General features: G+C 38.4%; 1 protein-coding gene across 1 annotated transcript; it reads right to left on the bottom strand.

Annotated features, from left to right (window-relative positions):
* Positions 1–7,726: 7,726 nt before the first annotated feature.
* Positions 7,727–24,145, bottom strand: ARL5B (ADP ribosylation factor like GTPase 5B). The gene is made up of 6 exons (XM_055806134.1): positions 23,903–24,145; positions 15,892–15,952; positions 14,475–14,622; positions 11,789–11,872; positions 9,947–10,098; positions 7,727–9,715 (listed from the first exon to the last, which is right to left on the bottom strand). Exons 1-6 carry the CDS (start codon positions 23,946–23,948, stop codon positions 9,667–9,669), a joined length of 540 nt encoding a protein of 179 aa, XP_055662109.1. The 5' UTR covers positions 23,949–24,145; the 3' UTR covers positions 7,727–9,666.
* Between the last annotated feature and the right edge of the window lie 372 nt (positions 24,146–24,517).

Here is a 24,517-nt window from a genome sequence, read left to right as displayed (position 1 = left end):
TTCTGTCCATGTGCTGCCCAGCTGAGGATTGAATACTGTTCCATGATTAAACATGAGGACACTATGCTTTGCAAAGCAATGAAGGAAAGAGACTGGAGGAGAGCTATTTTGCTGTCTTCCCAAAATTAACACTGCTTTTACCTGTGAACAGTTCTAGTCTACCACTTCAATTGCAAGGTCTTTGGTTGCACTGCCACTGCCTTTTGTGAGGTTTCCTGCTTCCAGACTCATTCCATCCAGCATAAACTCCAAGTTTTAATCAGAGAATGAAACAGAACTAGCCTGAATTCTGCTGGATGTGCAAAGAGAGAAGTGAAAGGAGTGATCGGAAAAGGATGAACTGAGAAAATATGAAATAAGAAGCAATGGCAGAAATAGATGAGTAAGAAAATGATATATTCACCTTCGTGTGCAGCGCTGCTCATTATTGAGTACTGCATCCTATCACTGCAATTGCTCCCCTGCACTTTCTTCTACCTTTTTCTGTCTCCATCCTCACTGCACAGCATTTGACTTGAAACTCCTTTGATATTTTACAAGTGTTTAAGTATTTTGGAAGGTGCCAAGCACACGAGAGGATACTGATATTACACATACACACTAAATTGACACCTTCGCACATATAGCTTGTGTCTTTCTAAAAATATAATTAGACCAAAAATTTTTCCAAATATTTTCATATTTGGAACAGACTGGCAATGTTTTGCATAGATCTTTCTTCAGGCCTGAAATAAAACCAGTGACTTGTGAACTAGAAATAAACTGAGAACAATTGTTTTGAGATTATTTTTTGTTCATCAACAATTAGAGAAACGGTGGCTTTAAGTGTCAAACGGGTGGCTAGAGGGGCAGGTGCAGTATAGCACCTCCTCTGGGTTAGCCAGAGAAAAGCAGCGTCCTTACTCCAAAGTGTCCCTGTCACTAAAGAGGCACCTTTTCTTTGGTTGGTTGTTTTTTTTTTTTAATCTAGAGTTCCATTTTATACAAGAAGCATAGTTGAAGGTCCTCATTTCACCACCACAAGAACGTGATCATGAACACTTGTCAAGAATTCACATCGGCAACCAAGCCTCATGCATAACCCAGGATTGATGAAGACAGTAAAATTTTGGCAGTCATCAGCAAGACACTCCTTAACAGAAACTGGTATCCTATTCTGTCAAATAGCACCACATCTTTTTTCTTATTATGAATTACCGTATCTAAAACAAATGCATACAGCTTTCCAAATGACAGAATTACTGAAGAACTGGTAGCAAGTCATGTCACCATGCTGTACTGCTTTGCTCCACTCCAGCCTTTCCTCAGCAAGAAGTATTTCAACACTACAGTTTAATCTTCGTTCTGGTTTCTCCTCTCACCCGTATCTGATTATCAGAGAAAAAAAAATCTTGCAGGAACAACTGTGCCTCAGATGCTTCACTTATATTCACAAACCATGCAGCATTTGGTACCACTTTACATTCCCTAGATCTCTAATTTCATATGTTTTTGATAAACACTTAGCACCAATTGTACAAACTAGTGAGAATTAGTTTCACAGGAGACATGGATTACATCAACTGCAACAGAAATATTTTGGGCAATGGAAGATTGTTGGTGGTATTGCACATTTGGACCATTGCTATTTTGAGCACTACTTACCGTTAAAGATGATCTAAACCTTGCAACAAAACTGCTATTTCACTTGAATTTAGCCTTCATATGCAATAAGTATCTAGGAAAGACTAAAAACCCTCATCATAGCTAAACACACAGCAAGGTATATTTTAGAGGTACAACTGACAGTCCAAATGTTACAGATCCCAGATGTTCTAGGCATTCTGAGGAGTAGTAGTTCAACCTTGCAGAGCCTTAGAGGAACAACTGTCAATCAACCAAAGCTCAAAAAGTAAGGCATGTCATGGACAGGAGACAAGAGGTTATTATAAAAATGAAACATCTCTGGAATTGTATTCATTTTTTTGTTGTCTCCATTCTCAGATGGAGCAACAATAAAAGGTGTGAAATATAATTCTAACCATAAATAATAATGTGTTTTTTATTTAAAACTTGCCATAAGCTTCCCTCCCACACAAGAAGTGATTCAACTTTCCTCTCCTGTGTGCTTTCTCCATTGTATCTAAGCATGGTCCCCACGATTTAGCCAGTGATACCTCGGTAAAATGAAGTGGATGTGTATTTTTTGAAATCCCTCATGTGGATGCTGAAGCACGCAAGCTAATGCAGGTCTGGCACTGTTAAAGTGGTCCTTTCCTGCCATCTAGGGGACACGTACTGGTGTGCAAACACAGATTGGTCTTCACAGTTACATATAGGAAAACTTTCTATATTAAATGCTTATCTCTGCCCAGCAAAACCCAAATCAACTTGAGGAGTAGCACAACTAACAAGAAGCAAACACAACTGAAGAATAGCACAACTATTTTATGAGAGACCATATAGTAGAGCATAACAGTTTAATTCTGGCACAATCTTAAAATTTTCTACAGTAAATTTCAGTTAAATGCCTAGCAAAATATTGAGGTGATAATCTAAGCCTTGCTTTTACAGCACACAGCCATGTCTTCTGAGCTACTCAGCTATGTGAAAAGCCTTTTGATCTTCCTCGATACCTCAAGAGAGCCAGATCTGTGCTGCTATAAACAATGTGTGACTGTCAACAGTCAATACTGAGAGAAAAAAGATTGAGATGTCTGTGGTCCCAGAAAGTAAGGAAGTCAGAAAAACCATAGTTGTATCACACCTGATATTACAAAAATTTAGCTCAGTTCCAGAACTTGCTTTCCAATACATCATTCACATGAAGCACTTTCTCAGAGCCTCATTCTCCTGCCTGCATGGTGCACGGCCACACTGTGCAGACAGTATGCACCTTTCTATTGCTCTACCCTAAGAAGCAAAACACAGAAAAATTGAACATTGAAAGATCATCAAGTTAATTTTAGAAGAAGTTAAAAGTTTTTCCAAGATGCAAGTTCCTATTGCTAGTGTTGATGTCATGGTCAAGTTTTTTGTACTTACTCTCTTCACTGCTGCCTTCTGGGCTCTTTCACAGGGCAGACTCTAAAAAAGGAAAGAGCAAATTCAGCTAAATACTAAGCATAGTCAAATGCACACACAAAAATCCCAACAAGTTTTTTTCCTGTTCTTCTGTTTGTATTTTTGTTCTTACTTTGGAAGGGAACAGTCCACCAAAACAAACACCCTCCACTAAAAGAAACAAAGACCTACGTTTCCCATGGCTGAGACCATGTGAAAGTCTCTTTAGGATGAAAGTTGGAGCTTCTCTTGAGATGATTTTAAGATATTTCATGAACTGGCTACAGCTGCGCAAGATGCAGGCCCTGATTCTGCCCCAGTGAAGGGATTGAAGATGAAATGCTTTCACTATCCCCTACACTTGAAGTGACAAAGTTACTCTACTTCAATACCTCTTCACCAAAGAACACACAAACAAAACCCCACAAATTTAACAGAACAACTCAATTTTATTTTTATAAAATAAATTTGAGCGGCTACGCCCAAGTCCTCTTCCCATTACTTTGTGCAGTGTGTTTAAATAGCTAGAAAGAATCACTGACTTGGGGACAGTGAAGTTCTTTTACCGCCTAGGCAAGAAGTTCCAGAAAAGACAACAAATAAAAAGCCACAGGCCAACACATTTACAGCAGTAGAATACAAATCTGTGTAAGACATTAATTTCTTGAATTGGAACATAGTGTATGCCTGCTCAGCATAAACAGAAATTTGACACTAGACCAGCACTGCTGCTAAAAAAAAAATAAAATATCTTTCTCTTGATATTATATTTATGGAATTTGTTATTCACAGAAAAGAAAGGAAGGTCTCCTGCAAGATCAAGGTAACAACATACATTTGAGAACAAAAATCTCAGTGGTGAAGAGTGAACCTGAAGTTTTATACAGAAGAACTTGCAAAGATTATAACTAGAAAATTGCTATTGCCCAAAGGCATCGCAGGAACCTGTGGCATGGATCCCAAGCGTTAGTACAGCATGCATTGCTAAACTTCAGGAAATCTGTGCCCCTGTACCAGAAACTGTTGTCCAGGTTCTGTAGAACATCCAGCTAGGGGACTCTTTAGATCCCCAGATAAGATGCCAGCAGTGTCTTGAAAATGGAGACTGCTTGGGGCTACAGGGTAAACATGAACAAACTGAGACAAGGTACTTAAGCTATGTTTTTAGAAAAATAAATAAATAAAAAGGGAGATAACAGTGAAATGAGATTGGATTTACCAAGACAGCCGTATGAGGAAAATACGGGTTACTTGGTAAAACCTATAGCTTGTGACAACCTTCTTTTTTCTTGTACAGTCCCTCACAGGCCTTTGTCAGCATCTTTAGACAAGACAGTACAAGGCAACAATATCTTAGAAGGAAGAAAAAGAAAAAAGAAAGAAAAAAAATTACAAAGGCTCCAATTAGAGACAGGATGGAAAGGTAGTAAGTCACCATCAAGAAATCAAGACAGCTTGCTTCCGAAGCCGGACCTCACAGTGAGTACAGACTAAGCTGGGTACACCCTTAATGCAAACTGTCATGAACATACTCGAACAGTAAAAAAACCCTACAATACATATTTTGGACCTCTCAAACACATTGAACATTGCACTTAACGCAGTAAATTTAAAGTCTATTCCATGAAAGGAGAACTTCCATGCCTATGAAAATCAGTATGTTCCAGCTTTGGTTTTCTAAAAGTAAAGCATTTTTAAGTCTGATTTGACTATCTACAGCGACATCTGCATAGTCTTAAAGAAGTTCTGAACTATCCTAACCTGTACCTATGAAATTTTCTCTTCATTTAACATAGGCTTATCTTTCCATTAATTTAAGAAACTAAAGCCAACAAGCATGTGAGGTTTCCAGGTTTGTTTTTTAAATGTAATAAAAAGTATGGTTTCAGAAAGGCAACTTTATGCACAGCATTTTGGGAGGTGTATTCCTATGGAAAGCTGCCTGGTGGAAAAGGCCCTGGGGGTGCAGGTGGACAGCTGGCTGAACCTGGGGGTGCCCAGGTGGCCAAACAGGCCCATAGCATGCTGGCTTCGATCCAAACAGTGTGGCCAGCAGGGCTGGGGCAGTGAGCATCCCCCTGTACTCGGCACTGGTGAGGCTGCACCTCATAGACTGTGTTCAGTATTTGAGGGATGTACAAGAGGGATGTAGAGTGCTGTAGCGTGTCCAGAGAAGGGCAACAAAGCTGGTGAAGGGTCTGGAGCACAAGGCTTAGAGCAGCTGAGGGATCTGGGGTTGTTTAGCCTGGAGGAGACTCGGGGGGCATCTTACCGCTCTCTATAGCTACCTGAGAGGAGGTTGTAGGCAGGTGGGGGTCTGTCTCTTCTCCCAAGTAACTGTTGACAGGACAAGAGGAAATGGCCTCAAGTTGCACCAGGGGAGGCTTGGATTGGATATTAGGAAAAATTTCTTCGCTGAAAGGGTGCTCAAGCATAGGAACAGGCTGCCCAGGGAGGTGGTGGAATCACCATCCCTGGAGGCATTTGAAAAAATGCATAGATGCAGTGCTTAGGGACATGGTTTAGCTAGGGACTTGTCAGTCCTGGGTTAATGCTTAGACTTGACAATCTTTAAGGTCTTTTCATCCTAAATGACTCTATGATTCTGTCTAGGTAACAGCATGTGAATATAGGCACACAATTTGCTACTCTGTCCCTTCTGCTTTTAGAACATTTTCAAAACTCTGTATTCTTTGGGAATATTTTTGGAATTGCTGGGGAAAAAGGAAACTTACTATGACATTAAGATGGTCAAAATTAACACACTGAGCAAAGACACTAAAAGTACTTATTATTTAAAGCCTATTCTTATGAAATTGTGTTGGGGTTGAACAGGAAAAAAAAAATGAAGTCAACTGGGTGTACTTCTCCCCCCATTTTCACAACTCAAATTACTCATCTGTCTGTAAATATTTCTCTGCAAGTCATGCTTTGTCCAGAAGCTTTTTTTTTTAACAAAAAAACCAGAATACAAATGAAAGTACAGTCTCTTACAAAAATTACTTGAAAAGCACAAAAAAAGAAAAACTGAAGTAGTTTTTCACCAGTTTTTATCTTCCCCAAAACCATATTTTGGTGTGTTACAATATTTACATTGTTAAATAACTACCAGTTCGTAGAATTGCATTTTTAAACCTGGAAAAATTAAACCTGCACATTTTACAGGGGGTGGGGCAGCATTTCAGTTCACAAAGAGCAAATGAACTTTCAAAAATTTTATATATGAAATGCTAATAAAGAACACCTACAATTTGCAAGCTACAGTAACTGTGAACTGTACGGTAAGGAAAGAAAGAAAACTGTTTCCTTCTCAAACACAAATGACCCAGTTTACGATGCTAAAATGTACAAAAGGAAAAGGAAATTTGATGGCCACAAAATACATGGTTTTTTCCTTAGTAAATGGTTTTCACTCACCATAGGTTATCGAAGCAGATAAAAGTTAACTGGACAAAAGAGAGAGGAAGAGTAGTATGCTCCCTACTCAATTATCCAGCCTATTTTTTCTAGTACTTACTTATGCAATAAGGCTTTATTCAGTCCTAAAATTATTAACAGGGAGGGAAACATTAAAATTACCGGATCTACTTAGTAAAACCAGTTAGCTTAGAGACAAACACATCAGGGAAAGGGGAAGGGAAAGTCTTAGCGTAAAACTTAGTTCCATTTCAAAAAAACTAAGAAAATTCAGTTAAGCAAAAGAGCTTAAGTCTGCAAAGACTACTTTCAAAAAGCTGATCCTGCCAACCTCATCCAAGCATGACAAAAATTGTTCAAAGGTCCATGCTTACAGAGGCTGCCTAAACAAATCAGAACTACTTCTCTCTTAATACGACGGATTATTTTAACACAATGGGTCTGATTTTATAAATTAGACTATAACATGCAGATCAATTACTTTATTACAGTATTCTGTTTTTCTGATATTTTACTCAAAAAGGTTTTTAAATGCTTCCTTATCCTTCTAGTTTTCTAATTTCCTCTGAGAAGCTGATTAAGTGTTCTTTGTGAACAGTATACTATATGCAGAATATTTTTGAAGTGAAAACTCTCTGCAATATATTCACTACATACAGATTAACAAAAATAATACCGTGTTTAGCAGCACAAACACACATGCAGTGCTCCAAAACACATAATTGTAAATAATATTTTTATCAAACCACTTTTAGTATAACAGGCTCTGAAAGTGATTAAAATTAACCCCCTAAAATTCAACACCAAGCCTTTTTCAAAAAACAAACCACAGCATCACAGATATTACAAATTGAAAACTTGTAGAAAATGTAGTAAGGTGATCAAAATCATAGCTATTGTCAAGAATGTTTCCTTCTATAAAGATACTCAAAGTTCTTAAGTATTGGGGAATTAAGAGAAAGCTTTAATTATTCTGATATTCCAAGGTCTACAATGTGACCATTTCTTCTTATTCAAAGTAAGATGTATTACTTCAGGTGAGACCGGTTTTAGTAATCAAACTATATATTTATGAATGGTTTTGCCTGGAAAGTGTTAGCTATGAAATCATGCCCTTTTTTTTTTTTTTTTTTTTTAATGAAATGGGCTATACATTCACATAGTGCTTTTTATAAATATTCGGGATTACATTCTGAACTACATAAAAATAAAACTGAAAATAAATATAATTTCCAAACTGAAATTATTAAGACACCAAACAAGAAACCTCATTCACATATCATTTTATTTTTTCTTTTCATTTCATAATTTGCTTCCTTAATAATAAAACAAATCTTATTTTCACACATTAGAACAGTTTTTAGCATAAACATCAGAGCAAGAGGCTTTAGTATCAGATTTTAACCTTGCCTTGCATTTCTCGTTTTTCTTTAAGCACTACTTTTCACTGATTTAAATTATCTTCTGAGCATTTTGACTTGATGCTCAACACAGGCTTTCTCCTAAACATGACTTTTGCTAACGAGCATTAATATACAACTTCATTCAATCAATCACTGTTTCCACATACATTCAAAGCCTTCTTTTTAACACTTATGACAACATATTTGCTGATACTTTTAAAATTTCATTAATCTTTGTTTCAAATAAAAATGGAAGCAAACTGAAATTTACAAAACAAAATTTTATTAAAGAAAACTTGAGTGTGCTTGAATTATCAAAATAAGATTTAACAGAAACAGTTTGTCATTAAAGGTCTACAGTCAATTAGCAAAATTGTTCTAGTAACCAGACTCCACACAGTTTTCAGGCATGCAAAAGCAGAGAACGGTGCTTTTGGAAAGCCTGCCTAACATTTTTGTAGGTTAGATACCTGACTGCTGCTGGGATTCCATTAGGAATTGAGTGTCTGCTACTGTTTGTTTGGGTTTTTTTTTCCTCAGATGGTTTCTGGCACCTAATGTTCTCCATTAACTTCATCCAGAACTTTAGATTCTCTTTACTGATCTAACTTCATCCCCTTCAAATTGAATTAGGAGTTACTACATCCAATCTTTCACCACCTGTTTTTCAAATGGAAGCCCTCTACTTTTTCAACTTTCAGTTCCCAAATTTAAGCTGAATGAATATAATTCGAGCACTATAAAGAGTTCTCTGCTCCTGCAAAGATGACTAAAACCAAAAATCAAGGCAAAATATTTTCTCTGGAACAGAATCTGAAAACATGTTTGATAGTAGGTAAATAAATGTCAAGATTAGCTTCACTCTGAAGTCCACAGATGGAGCACCATGACTCTGTTCTGTTTATAAATCTGGCTTCCCTTTTGATTTTGCATTCATTTATAAAACAGCACTCTCACTAAAAGTTGAGGAAGGCTCATGTATACAGTATTTAAAATTTTAACAGATTACAGCAAGTCTACATGTAACACTGCCATGATTCCAAATCTAATTATCAAGAATTTGTTTTATTTTTCAAAAGGTATTCAAGTTTTAAATGACTAAACCAGCACTTCATAACAAAAGTTTTTATCCACTGTACAGAGATGTATTTTCAAGTAAAAGAATCATATCCTAGAACTACTTACCAAATAAACTGAGAATGAAATAGATTTCTTTTAAGGCAGAAGTTCAATTATATACCAGGTTAAAAGCCACCACAATATTAATTATAACTAACTCGTTTGACATGTAAAAATTTGCATTCATAACTATTAACTCCCGTGCTAGCTAGAACTCTACTGATGTTCCAGGAAGCTCAGCTGGAGATATAGTTACCCTCAGAGGCTAAAGCTATGCCAGAGTAAAGTCAACCTACTCACTACTTTTTCATTATTAAACAAACTGCGCTCATTTATGTTAATAAGTTATATAAACTATTTAGAAAGAGGAAGTATGAAATATTGACAATGACAAAACAGATTTTAAAAAGCTATCATTGAAAAAGTTAGAATACATACATATTCAGAGGAATTTCAATGCTTAAAACCAGATTCACAATGTTCATCCAGTTGCAGATTAGTGTACTAAAAAAAGTTAAGAAAATACTTTGTGTTTCAGTTCAACTGCACTTGATTCAAGTACAGCTTGGGAGTTGGGTGATATAAATTAAATATGGTCACTGCCTCAGCAGCCAGAAGTAGAGAAAAATGTACATGTTCACAGGATAAATAGAAGTCTCTTCTTTTGACGAGGGGCAGGAGGGAGCTATCTCACTCCAATACGGGAGGTCATCCACTCCAAGCCTTGGCATAATCTGGAAGACAAAGAGATGTTATATCGGTACTAGTTCTAGTCCAACATCATTACAGAATTTGCAAATTTGGAGTTTAAGCGATGAAAAAAATCCACAAAGTTCAATAAAGAAAAGGAAAATACAAAATGACCCTCTGCAAAGATTAGAAATAAATTCTTTCAGGAAATTCACGTTGGTGTTAATAGTATTCTAATTTACCACACATTACTATACTAAGCAGTAAGCATTTACCCTTCTCCTGTCAAAGCACAACAGGACTGAATGTGCCATGGGTGATCCTTTATGGAGCTGAGGGTGAGGTATGTAGATATTTCAGCAGCTGTCATGCAACCTTTCATGTCCTGCTTGTTCGCAAAGATGAGGACTGCAGCCTTCCGCAAATCCTAGAAGTAATTTAGAGTATTCATAATAGTTATTATAAAGAACTAAAGGGTTATTGCATTAACTGAATTTCTTAAAAGAACTGTATTCAAGCTAATCTACAATTATACAGCAGCATGGAGTTTTAACACATTAAAAATTAATTACATTAAGAATGAAGAAACCAATTTATTCAGAAGCATTCTCTACAACGGAGAATGAAATTCTAACATACTATATGACTAATCTTTTGGTATTGACCACATGTTCATATGTTAACTAAAGAAGGTCTTGTTAAAATGTATTTCATAAAGCTCCAAACCATCCATCCAGCAGAATTATTACTGGATAAACTTTCCAAAATCTACATTAGATATTATTCAAATGGAAAAGCCTACTAGATATCATTCCCTTGAAATTACTTTTGACTTCTTTAAACAAGTTCTGTAGTGATTAAAGCGGTAGTTTAAGAAAGCTACCTAAATTCTTGTAAGTTTTATCTTGTTCCAAAAAAGGAGCTCTAATAACGCTGCAGCAGCTTTAGTAAAAACAGAAACTAATAAAATGTTGTTTTGTTTCTATATGGAAATTAGGATACCACACAGCAATGAGATAAGAACTGGGATGTATGGTTTTAGGAGTGCAGAAGGGTAAACAAATGCAATATCCAGGAAGCTGACAGTTGTAATTAAAAGTGTTCAATACATTTCATTGTATATTGAATTCTGAGACGATTTCTCCATCAAGAAAAGAAAAAAAACCAAACAAAACACCTTTCTGGTTCAATGTTGAAAATGCACTCCTACATGTAATCTAGTCTAGGCCTACCAACGGTTTTCAAGGGACGGCGTATTAAAATCTTTATAACACTGAAAGCTAATAAACTACATGGGAAAACTTCACTATAAAAAGTCATCTTCCCACCTTTTTGGTAGTGTATTTGCTTCTTACTACCAGACCCAAACTACATTAATATTAAACTTTAAAGTGAAAACTCACTTATTTGAAACAATGCAAACCTCTCAGCGAAATGAACTTCAGTTACTTGCATTATACTAAATCCTCTTCCTTCAAAAATGAAGATCCTTAGATTTAAAACAACCCTAACTTAGCTTGAGTGTGATCACAGAAGGTTTTAATGGGCTTTAGCTAATCCAATATAGATGTTAATTTAGGATGTTTGAGGGAGTTGACCCAGTGTTGAAGAGTCGTCAATACAACATATAATAATAAAACTACAAAAAAAAGTAATTCAGAAGGGAACTGAACTGAAACTGATTTATCCACAGGATTATACATGTGCCTTAATTTTAAGGAACAGGACTAAAACAAACAAAAAAGAGAAATGGAATTGCCTACTTTCTAAAATAATATAATAAAAAGTTTCTTGACATTTTCAACATTTAACAGAAAGAGAGAGAGTGTGGTGGTGAATCTAGTTACATTAATATGAAGCTTAAGGTTCTTTTACAAGTTCAACATTTGTAAAGAGTGATTTGATTACAATCAAGCAAGTCCTATTTCAAGAGTGCTTCATAGTAATTTTCCTATTTATTTATGATTTACGTGGTTTTAAAATGTGACCAACATACACATACATTTAGGCTCAGAGATTTTTTTTGTGACAGTGTAATTTTTGTTAACATACGAAGCATGTAATTTTATTTGACTGTTACAACAAAAAACCCCTACTATCCCAACTCCCCACTGTACCTCATGAGCCAGCATTCTATAAAGTTCTTCTTTTGTAATAGAAAGTCGCTCTCTATCAATGCTGTCAACAACAAGAATGATGAACTAGGGGAAAACACAATAGTACAGTATGTAAGTGCAAAGTATAAATTTCGAAAAGCACGTTTTCCTACCACAAGTCTTCCTATATAAGACAGACATAAGACTTTCGGATCACACCAGAAAATAGAACAAGAGGTTTAAAATCAGTTTTTGGCTAGAGCCCTGGGATTCATACATGAAGATTATAGTTTCAAAATTAAAAAAAAAATAAAAGAAAATAAAAAGATTGTGCTTGTAAATTTCAGCACTGCTACTAAGATCTGCTTTCACATACTATGGTTAAATCTCTTTGGTGGATCTTCAGGCCCTACATCATACCCAAAACAGTGATGTAGGGACCAAAAGCACCTACAGGTAGTGGATTACATTTAAAATGTGGATGACAAAATTGATATACGGTTATCAAAGAAAACAGCTATTACTGTCCACTACTTGCCTACTCAGAAAACTATAGGGTGGGGTTTTTTTTCCAGGAAACTGAAATCGAAGCTCCCTCTCTTGAAAGAAGCATTTTCAGTAATTCATCATCATCTTACAAGGCTTAAGAAATATTACCTCCTCAGAGTAGTACATAGACCTCAATAAGCCATCTACAGGGCTTAGCACTAAGTTGTTGCACCACACCTTAAAATTTGCAAAGGACCCGTGCAACTGGCCTCTCACTCATGACTTTGCACCCTTCCAACTAGGCACCTGGAGATGGCTGCAGCAGTGATTTTATCCTTACCATTCCTGCGAAGCACATTATTCTCATAGCCACCCATGCATTTGTGAATCCTGAGACACTGCTCGGTCTGGTATGTCAGGTGTCCCATGAGAAGCCATTGCCACTGGTATGAACGTTAACTCTTCTACCCTACTCTTTCTGCCCCTGGTTTTGCACCTTCTATTTTATAGCTCTACACCAGAGAAGAAAGAGACCTGGCATTCCGCAGTAGGCATTACTCTAGTAAATGCTCATAGGCATTACACAATAGTATGTGTACACAAACTGTAACCACTGATCACTGCTCTGCCCACAGTGTGCTCCAAGCAGCGCTAACAGCATCATAGGTGGGAACAACGAGTAGGGAGATCAAGCATGTTCTGATAAAAATTATACAGATACTGGGGTGGGGCGGGGTGGCAGTGGCAGCAGTGAATTACAGGGAACACATGCTACACTGGAGAGGAAACCAAGGAGGTGACATTCATCTGAGAGACACCATCACTTCTCTGCCCAGATGGGAATCCTTCTCTCTTTAACTCCTTGTTGCCACCACCACCCCCCGCCCCCGCTGATAACTTAACCAACGTAACTCCCTCCCCCCTTTCCTCTCCCCCCAAATCTTGTGTCTGTAAGCTTGTCTCAACATCCTTTCGGTGAGAACACAATCCTACTCTTAAAACAGAACTGCAGAATTAGGCATTTAAGTTGAAACTAATTGGGGCAGGTATGCACTGAAAAGCTTATTTGTGGGGTTTTTACATTACTCCAAAGATTTTGTTTAGATTGCTTCAATTTACAGATACGGAAAGAGAGAAAAGAGAGATAGCAACAAAAATGGAGGATTATAAATCACCACTATAATTTTCCAACATATGCTCCAAATCACTTTGCCTTATAAAATTAATGAGATTCATTACCCACTGAAAATGACCACACGGTATGAAAAACGGTATGAAATACCAAGTCAATTTAATGCTGCTGTGACTTTGAGATGTCTAGCAGATGAGGAAGAACAGTACCTATCAGGGAAGCCAGGATTAGCATACTAAACAGACCCCTTTTCTTCCTCAAATATTTCTAGCAGACAAAGCTTCTAAGCAAAGAGAAAGTTCTTCTTTCCAAGTGCTACAAAGCACTGGATTTCAAATGCTTACTAGCCAGAATATGATTAAGAACAACCCAAAAGGATCAAAGAAAAGAACTAATAAATCCATCGCCCCAAATTCCAAAATCAAAGATTCTCAATGGACAAATGTCAAGAATGTATTGTTATTGTACCAGATAATGCTGGCAGAAGTCTCTTCACCCTCATGTGCATTTGTCTTAGATGTAGCTATACTTTTCTAGGTAAAATAAAAAATAAGTTTAGAATACCAGAGATGAAGGTTGATATGTCATCACCAGACTTTCAGTAGATAAAAAGTTTCTGAACATCTGGGGTGGATCACTATAATCTGCCCTCCTTCAAAGGGCAGCACAGGACAGAAAACCTAACTTTACAGGAGGATGGAATGCTCATATAGCAAGTAATATTTACAAGAGATCTCTGCTTTTAGTAGAAATGGTAAGAAATTAAATAGAAAATTTTTTACATCAATGTAATCTGGTTTGGATTACAGAGGCTACATTTGATTGTCTAGGAGAAAAGTCTACCTTCACAGTTTATACCACAGATCAAACAACATTACTGTAAAGAATACAGGAAAAATACTTCAAATATTACCAGAAAATTGGCTGCATACCAGAGACATCATACACTTCTTGGGTTTATTCTTTCTCCAAAAGACTGAACAATAATACAGCTGCAATCTTTATATAAATCTACTAATATTCCTAATAAATAAATTAAGTACAAAAAAATTAGTGAATTTGAGATTTCAAAGCAGCTTCTCATACCTCTGTGTTTGAGTAATAGGTATTCCATGATGACCGTAATGATTCTTGTCCTCCAATATCCCACATTAAGAAATGAGTGTTTTTCACCACTATTTCCTCTACATTGCTTCCTATGGTTGGAGAAGTATGAACCACTTCATTCATTAAGCTAAAGGAAACAATACCATACCATAAAGACCAGCCAGTAAAATCCACAAGGCCTGTCACAGCTCAATTACAACAAATCTATTGTAGAAAAGGTAAGTATGTGTAACTCTGATAAAAAAAAAAAAAGATTAAAAACATAGGCATATTTCAAAAGCCATACATTTGAATTTTTATAGAAATAAAGTAAATATTGAAGAACAATTGTTTAGTAAAAAGATTAGTTCAACCTGAACTTGGACTAAAAACCGTGGTTGAAAAGTTCTAGTGTGCTTTTGTAGCAAAGACTATAGACACGGTTAAAGACACCAGCAGCAACAAATAAGCACATAAAAGGTTTACAACAAATGGATAAGCACCTGCATTGCAAGAGGTTTCCCTTTTTAAAGGACACACTTTATCAGATACTTAAAATGCACTTGTTCCAAAGCAGAAGCTGCTATTCTAAGGATCCCAAATAAGGGGAACGCTAAACTGCAAAATATAAATCAGAATATAATCTTATCAGAACACTCAACTTAGTAACTCAATATTAAAAACAAGTTCCAAAGGACTGTTTGTTTACATAGCTGAAAATGTCTCAGTTCTACCTTAAACTTTGTCAAAACTACCTAGAAAAATGTTACTTTGGAAAACATTCATCCTCTGCTGCCTTTGTACCCAAATACATTTGCAGTAATTTGGCTATATCCTCTTACTTTTCCACAATTACAATAGCAATTATGTTCCTGCCAATATTCTTGAATTTATCATAGATATTCTTGTAATGCCAGCAAGATTTGGGTGCAACTCTGCTATTTAAAATGCTTAAGGTAGGACCTAGACAAGATAAAATACTATTTTGAGGAATCCTCCATCACAGATTTTTGACACTGGTATTAGGAAACATTTGGAAACATTTATGGATTTTTGCAGAGTGGTGACAATTTCCATTAATTTAAAAATCACTTTCTTCTCTGCATTTCTTGGTGACAGGATTATGTCTATGCTTACAAATAAAGATAGGCTTTGACAGCAACAGAACTTGCAGTTCACTTTGTCCTTGTGTGTACAATTTTGTTATTCAATTTACAGTTCAGTTTTAAAACATTGCAGTTCCTTCACTTATCCTTCAAATACTTACTCTGTTTAGAACACCAGATATACCATTAATGTAGAAACTGTGATCTAGAACCCTAGAGTATCCGCCAGGTTGCAAAGCTGAATTTTCAATGATTAAACAGTGACAAATATTAAAATGTAAACAAAACCCCAAAATAGTTCATATACTTACAATTGGTAAAGAATAGTAGTCTTTCCAGCATTATCAAGTCCCACTATGATTACTTTGTGCTCTGCATGTACACAAAAAACAAGAATAAATCAGGGGAAACAGAATAAATCAGTGGAAACGGCAATAATTATAATTCTGTTTAATCACTTTACTGAAGAAAGCAACTGCTTGTTTGTCTTCTTTCAGTAGCTTACACAGAATACTGGTGACTTCAGGACAGGAAAAAACCAAGAAAATCCACAAAGCCTCATCTTCTCTTGAGACTACAGTCTCAGGAGAAGTCAGTACTGGAAGTCTGCATAAAGGAATGGTTACTAATATGACTACTTTTTTTAAAAAAAATCTAGTTTTAGAAAGAAAACTACAATGAACAAATATAGTAGTGTATCATCTTAAGAACATCACCAAACACCTAAAGACTGCACAAAATAATTAGCCTAACACTCAAAGCTCAGTAATAACCACTTACGGGACCACCATCTTACTCACACAGTAAGAACTAAGAGGAAAGCCGTATTTTGAACAGATCACAAATTCCAACACTGCAGTTTCTGAACTGAAAAGTCACAGAATGGTCGAGGATGGAAGACAGCTATGGAGGTCACCTGGTCCAACCCCCTTGCTCAACCAGGGCCACCTAGAGCCAGTTGCCTAGGTCCGTGTCCAGATGGGTTTTGAGTACCTGCAAGGATGGAGATTCTATCCAACCTCTCTGGGCAGCCTGTGCCAGTGCTCAGTCACCCTCACAGTGAAAAGGTGTTTCCTGATGTTCAGAGGGAAGCTCCTGTGCTTCCAGTTTGTGTCCACTGCCTCTGATCCTGTCACTGGGCACAATTGAAACAAGCCTGGCTCTGTTGTCTTTGCACCCTTGCGTCAGGTATTCATATATATATTAACAAGATCCCCACTTCAAGCCTTTTCCTCTCAAGGCTAAACAGTTCCAGCTCTCTCAGCCTTTTCTCATATGTGGGATGCTCCTGTCCGTCATCTTTGTGGCCCGTCACTGGACTCTCTCCAGTACGCCATGTCTCTCTTATACTGAGGAGCCTGGAACTGGACACACCACTCCAGGTGAGGCCTCACCAGTGCTGAATAGAAGGGAAAGATCACTTCCCTTGACCTGCTGGAAAGCCCATCTTATAGAAAACTGACCTTCAAGCTGCTGCAATGTTATTTTTTTCCAGGCACAGGGGAAACAAAAGCAAAACCAAACAGAAACAAGAACACCCCCACCCACCCCCACCCCGAACTTAGATGGTTATCTATAGTTAATGCTTAGACTTTCAGATACAGCAGCACAGCCAATTAGAATGATGGTTCTTTTGATATATATGTGAAGTTTGAAGATACCAATCCACTTACTGACAAAAAAGCAAATCACTTGAGAGCAGAGAATTTACAAATGGATACTAGAAGTAAAACTTGCATAAAAAGTCTGTGAACAGACTAACTTTTGAAAGGGTAATATTTAATATTCTAGGGCACTTATTCCAAAGCAAAACATGGTTCACAGCTTAAAGATTTCCTCTCAAATGCCATATTTGATCTACAAGACTTACAACAAATTACTAAAAGCTCAGAAGATCTATTATAAATATTAAATTGGTGGGGGTTTTTTTCCCATAAGTGGGTGGTCGAAGGAAAAATAAAAGTATTTTTGTTTTGGGTTTTGGGTTTTTGAAACCCATTTACATATAATAACCTAGGTCTTTTCATTCTGAAAGTGATTTTAATAAAATGTCTCTTGCTTGGGACTTTCAGTAGTTTTGTTATGTGATACAGCCCTAACAAATGTTGAAATGTATTTCATTGTATAAGTTCCCCTACTAACGCATCCTGCCAACACATTCCAAGGAAAGAACATTTTCTGGCCTTAAATCCACTGTATCTTTAACCCCATAAACAGCACCACCAGTAATTAATAACCTTTCCCAATACATAAATGGTATGAAACCCTCTCTGCTTTCAACTCTAATAAACCATGCCACATTGCTAGACTGTCAATCTCTTCTTCAAATCCAGTTAGATTTACAAGGATTTCAAAGTTCAAACATAGCAACACCCTTCTGCTGTTTTCAAAACAGCTACATTGTCAACTACTGCCTAAGAAGATTACTTTACTTTTGCAACATTCTGTTTGAGTTATTTTCAAGGAGGAAAAGAAAAGGAGTCCCAGCCAGGCATTACACTGCTTTTTCCCACCTTCAAATCAGAATACAATGTTTTACTTAGGAACAAAAAAGCAAAGTATTGGATGAAACAATATCACACTACTTGCAATGAAAAAAAAATCTCCATTGAGATGACTGTTTTTGAAAGCCATTGAAGCATGAATTGTTCAACTCTAGCTGAGGAACAAAAGGTACAGCTAATCTGCGTTACTCCATAGTCAAATGGTATTCTATACAGTAACTGAATAAGCACAAACAAGAAACAACCACACAAGTGTTAATTAATGTTGATTTGGCGATGAAAATAAGATTAAAGCATCGGTTTCCACCTTTTAGCAGTGGCAGTTGCTTTTAGAACTGCCATTACATTTATGCCATACATTAACTACATTACATTTAGAACATTCCATTACATCTATGGTAATGGAAAATTCTTCAGAATTTCTATCTGGTTAATTACAGAATTTTTACTTAAAAACACTGCCAAAATAAGACAGAACAAAATTTTAGCAAGACAAGGATTTGTTTAAAAGAGCAACTAGTAGAAGATAGATACTACAATTAAGAGAAAGGACAATTATGGATTAAACCATAGGCAGTGATTTATGCTCATATTTATGTTCTGTACTTACAGATTAAGTCAAATTTCTCCCTTTCACTGGCTGGTATTCAAACTCAGGTTGGGTTCTAGTCATGAATATCTCCCCAATCCACCATGCTCTTGGCAAAGAAAGGAGAAAATTCATAACAGAGTTGCCAGAGCAGAAGAGCAGCATCTTTATAAATCAGGTAGAAAGAGCAGAAAAAAATAGGTAGAAGAAGTAGGTATATGCAGGGAAAAACCCCCACAGTATTAGGCTACTGTTTAAAAGAATCCAAAGAATTCTGTTATATCAACCATCCCTGGCAGACTATTAAAACATATATATATATATATACACACACACACACACACACATATATATATATTATTGTTAAAAAAAATATCTCTGGCAGTCTAGTATTATAAAATGATAGGACAGTGAAGATGATCATCTTGCATATGTTAGAAGGAAGATGTAATATGCTCCTTTCTTCATTTACTCGTCTATATTTCTCTGTGGTAAAAGGACTCAAAAGTGAAGATTAAATTCTCACAACTTTGCCCTTTGCTCTTTCCAATTTGCAAAAACTAAAACTAAGAAAATAATCTAAATACTTTAATGATGAGCAAGGCTCTTCCAACATATTTGAAAGAAAAAATGAATACTGGACAGGTTACCAATATTTTTTAGGCCATGAAATACAAAACCCACATCTAGTCCCAAAGAACAATAATCTTGAGGACTTCAAGGCTGAAGACAGAATACAAATAGAAATTTGCTTAAGAGGAGGCAGGAGGAATAGCATTTTACTAAGCTTCAAAGATACTTCAATACAAGGATTCATACTGCACACTAAAAGCTACCTTAGAGTCTTCTTTCAAACACAACAGAATGCTTAAATACAGCTGTATTTCCAGACTTGATTACAAAAAAGTAGTGAAACTGACAATAGTGTTCAGTAATTGCTGGAAGCAAAATCCATGGGTTTTCCAGATAATGATCTGCTAACTTGACTGTCTGTACAGTCTGGGAACTGTCAGCAAACCTAAGGGAAGTAAACAGTGGAGTTACAGAAGTTCAGCCACCTTGACTTAGAGCTTCTCATTATTTGTCTTATAGCAGTTTTTTTAACACATATAGTATTTATTTAGAGCAACGCGGAAGGTTTTGAACAACTACCATTCAAAAAAATTAAAAAACAGATTTGTGAACTTCTTGCAGAACTCTATCTACCACACACATACCTACAGGAATAAGGTATTGACAACTGTCAGAGTTGCCTTTATCAGGGTTGCTGACATTCACTTCTGTTTTTTCCTTATAGTTTCATTAAGAGCAATCATTATAGTATTGATAGAATGGTAAGTCAAGCAAGTTTTATTCAGCTACGCTTTAACACAGGCAGTAAGTTAGTTGCTCCACCATTTATTTATATTACTACATGTTGCTCAGAATGTGCCATCTGAGTACTGAATCACAGCATAAGCACATTATTTTTGAAGTCTGACATACTATTACAAGTTATTTTCAAAGTAAGTTCAGTCTCAACTTATGACACTTTATAACAATGTTTAATGGCTGCAGGGCAAAATATTTTAAATGGAAACAATGTTTGGGCAATGTTTTTTGTCAATTTCATTAATTAGGAAAAATAATGAGGAAGCCATCAGTAAGACACTTAGAAAAAAAGTCTATTTTTAAGTCAATTGTTTCTCTTGTAAGTACCTCTATTTCAGTTCACACCATTCAATTACTAATTGATTAAGAGACAATAGGTATTGAGAGCTGAAAGACAGAGAAGTGCTAGCTGTCCTCCCTCCTCCAGGCTTTAACCTCTCTTCTCATCTCCATGACTTCAGTAAACAGGAAGATTAAGACCCTGAAACAGCTTTGACCATTACCACCATCAGCCACTGTTTTAAAGACTACTGCCAAGCTCAAACTGGAAATTAATCCTTCCAAACACATCCACAGAGCTAAACAGATATTCCATGACAGACTGTGCTCAGGGCAGAGACTGCTAGCCTTCTCCCCTTTCATTAGTCACTGACTCACAGATCAGCACAGGCATCACCCCGTTTCCTTAAACTGCTCTGCGATGCAGCTTTTCTTGTTCAACAATCCCACATGCCAGATTTGGAGAGTAGATGGTGCACTGCAATGGAAAAGCAAGTGCATTCTACCAGGAGAGCAGGAAAAGGAGCTAAAGGCTTTCCCCTCCTAGAAGTTCCCATCACAGGTCAAAGCCACACAACACTATTTCAACCACTGCACTTTCCACCATCACCACTCTGGGTCTGCCAGACTGGGCTAACCATAATCAATATGGGCTGAACAAACTGGAATAATTTTTGCTGCATGTATAGTGAGTTGAAATAGGATAGAGAGATTCAACTCCCTGGCAGGAAAACACAGATCATAGGGCTAAACCAGCTGAACACAAATATTAAGAAAAGCTGCTGGAAGAGGTCAGTAGGTAACATTAGTCAACAGACACTTATCAGTAAATGTCTTTAGAAACAGATTAGGTCAAGTCTCTTGACCTTCCTTACAGTACCTCATCTTTACCATTGGAAAGGATGGTAAGAAAATCAAATTGCAAGAGTAGTAAAGATGATATGTAAATTAATAAAATTACACTCAATGTTAGTAGGATCTCAGGTACCTTCATTACAAGGCTTTCCTGCCAGGCAGAAGTCACTCAATGAACTCAGATTTCTATACATTGCACATCTACTCTAACTGCACTGAATCCTACAGCACAAAAATGCATGGGTCTTATTTCAACATCTTAGTTATCGTAAGATGTGCATTTTTCAGAAAGCTACCAACAGATCTTCTTCCTGTCTGTTAACAGTATTAGCTCAACAGTTGGTATTTCTTCCACGTTGTCCAAACATTATTGATCAAATACCTTGCAGATTTGGCATTTTCAGCTCAACTATTATTCACATTTATAAAAAGCAAAACTGCAGTGCATAATTAATACTTGACTGAAGTGCCAACAATTTCCTGTTCTGTATCTTCTAACACTTAGGCACACCTCCTCCCCCATGCTCTACTTGATGGAAGACAGATGGCACTTTCTAAATCTTTGTTTTGTTTAACCTTTCATTTTGCCAGTATCAAGCACTTCAGACTATCAGCACAACCCACACTAGCCATGATGAACTGATGCCATGCTCACACAGACTGGGGTCTATTTGCATCTTTGGAATATTCCCTCTGTATAGTCAAAGTCATTGTGTAAGCTACTGTGCTAGTCTGCTCAACAGTTTAATGGGACAGTCTACGAATTCTCCAAGAAATTGTCTAGATTTGATGTAACTCGAAGACCAGCTCAGTAATCACTATCCTTTATTATTACCAATAATATTATTTGAAGGAAAAAAGTTAAGTAGAGAATAATTTCCCACTAGATGGGGGGAAAAAATATGTTTGAAGAGAATTTTCTAGGGTGGAATTTCAATTTTGGCCATGAAAAGAAACTCACTTTGTTCTCTACAATCACCACAAGAAGAAGGGGCAAAAAACCCCTCAACAAACCACACCAAAGAGAACCCCAGCAACAAAACAAGATCAGAACACACCTCAGAAGCCTCTCCTTGGGACAAAAGCCAAATGGTAAGTATTTCACGGTATTGCCCTATCTATCTCAACTGTGATAATATTTTCTGTTAACATTTTAAACGTATAAATAACTTTCCTTTCAGAAATTAATATACAGTAACAACGTTTTTTCCACTAATGAAATGGAATCAACATAATCTAATGTTGTCATGTACTAGCAAAAAACCAAAGCAAACTCAAAATCTCTTCCTTCCTTCCTGAAGATAAATATTGACATAATAAAGTACCATATAGACCAATACTAAAAGCTACCAGAAGTTATGTCCTGATCAGTTCTCTGCTTATAAATGCCTCTTCAGAGTTCTTCATGGAAGGAGTTGCAGATTACAGTACTCTATGAAAACCAAGACAGTACTTAATAGTTTTCTGGAGAACAGGGGAAACTTTGAGTCTTACCACATGGGTTTTCCAGTTCAAATAAATAAGAATCTTCAAATAAACAACAGCAACAAATTCAGAAGACTGTTCGAAGACTTCAGGAATGATACGGTGGAACAGTGTATGTGGGGGAAAGATAAATAGTCTGGATCTTCCTCCTACACCCATTCCATGAAAAGACAGTTTTGATAGATGGATGTTAACATGTACACACACTGAGGCTTTGCTCTGGTATTTACAGAATTAGAACGGGTTATGTGCACTCACAGTGACAAGACTATTCAAGGGACACCAGGTGTACCTGCCTTCCAAAACTTGGGAAATTGTGTTAGTAACATGTTGAGCACTGCACGAAAAACCTTAACTACCCTTTGAGTAACTTTAAAGCAGGAATGAAGCATACATTTGGAAACCTGATGGGAGAACAATATCAGTTTGCCTGTTCCAAACTCAAAGCCTCAAGGAAAAACAACACAAACGATAAATTCCTTATTTTATTTTCTCACCAAAGAAGGCTAGGTAAACAAGGTTCATCAAAACAAATAAGGTAACAAATAAAACATAATTTTCTATTTTTATGATAACTGTCTGAGCTAGAGGTGGTGGCCGCCACAAGTTTTGAACTCAGGATTAAGGCATGAGCCATGGCTGCGGGGCTGGGTGCGCCAGGAGGGGAGCACGGAGAGCTGTCCCCTTCCCACCTCACTCTGGGCTTCAGAAGTTATGTTCTTGGGGCAACAACGCAATGTAACTAGAACCTTTGCCTCAAAGGCCCCAACACAAGTTTGGTGGCTTCCTCCTTAATACTAAAGATAAAAACAGCACGACTTTCACAGCAGAGCCCGAGTTAAAAACGGAGGATCTGCAAAGACAAGACCTTCCTTCACCGTCCACCGAAGCTTCAGCCGCTACAACGGTGGAAGATCCCGGCTGAGCGGCAGCAGCGCCGGCCGCGCCGCCAGCCGGGAAGCGCCACTCGGGGTCCGCCCGGGACGGCCGGAGTGCCCGGGGCGGCGGGGCCGCCTCAGCGGGGAGAAACAAAGCCGCCCCGGGCATGAGGCGCCGCGCAACCAGCGCCCGAGGCGCCGCACAAAGAAAAGCCCAACTTTAGCCTGGGCGCGCCCTCCGGGCAAGCCCGGGGAGCAGAGCCGGCCGCCGCCCCCCGCCCGCGCCCCCTCAGCCCCGCTCGCCCCCGCGCCGCGCCGCCCGCCCCCCCTCCCCGCAGCCAGCGCGGACCCCCGCGCCCACCTTGGCTACCGAAGAGACTCCACAGCTTGGCGAAGATCAGTCCCATGCCTGGCCTCGACTCCCCGCCGAGCCCCCAGCGCACCCAGGGCTCAGCCAGGCGGCGGTGCCGGCTCCGCGGCTCCCTTCGGGCAGACGCAGCCCGCAGCGGCCCCGGGGCAGCGGCAGGGCGGGGGGCGGGGGGACGGGCACACGGCACCGCCCCTCCCCCGGCCAACGGCCGCACGGCGCGAGGGGCGGCCCCAACGCCTACGCGCCTGTCGCGCCGCGTCACGCCGTGCGTCATCACGTAGGCTCGCGGCGGGGCGGAGCTGCGCGCGGGCGGCGGTGGGGCCGGGCCGGGCTCGTTCCCGGGGCTGGCCAAGAGACCAGGGGTCTGGGGTCTCGCACGGCCGGGGAGCGGGGAGCCGCCCCGCAAGGGAGGGGTGCGGCGCAGTACGCTGCTCTCCCGGCCGGGGTGGAAGCGGCCCCGGCGCCGTGGCCGGCCTGCGCTGGCAGCGTTCTTTCCCCGTCACCGTGTCGTTCGGCCGGGCGGTGCCGTGGCTGGTCCGCGGTCTTCGTTGACGGTTGGGAAGGGCTTGCCGTTTTTAATGCTCTCGGTTCTTTCCCGTATAGTAA

Source organism: Falco peregrinus, chromosome 5 (assembly GCF_023634155.1).
Source record: "Falco peregrinus isolate bFalPer1 chromosome 5, bFalPer1.pri, whole genome shotgun sequence".
Classification (NCBI taxonomy): Eukaryota; Metazoa; Chordata; class Aves; order Falconiformes; family Falconidae; genus Falco; species Falco peregrinus.
The sequence above is the reverse complement of the archived record's forward strand: the minus strand, read 5'-3'. Positions and strand labels throughout refer to the sequence as shown.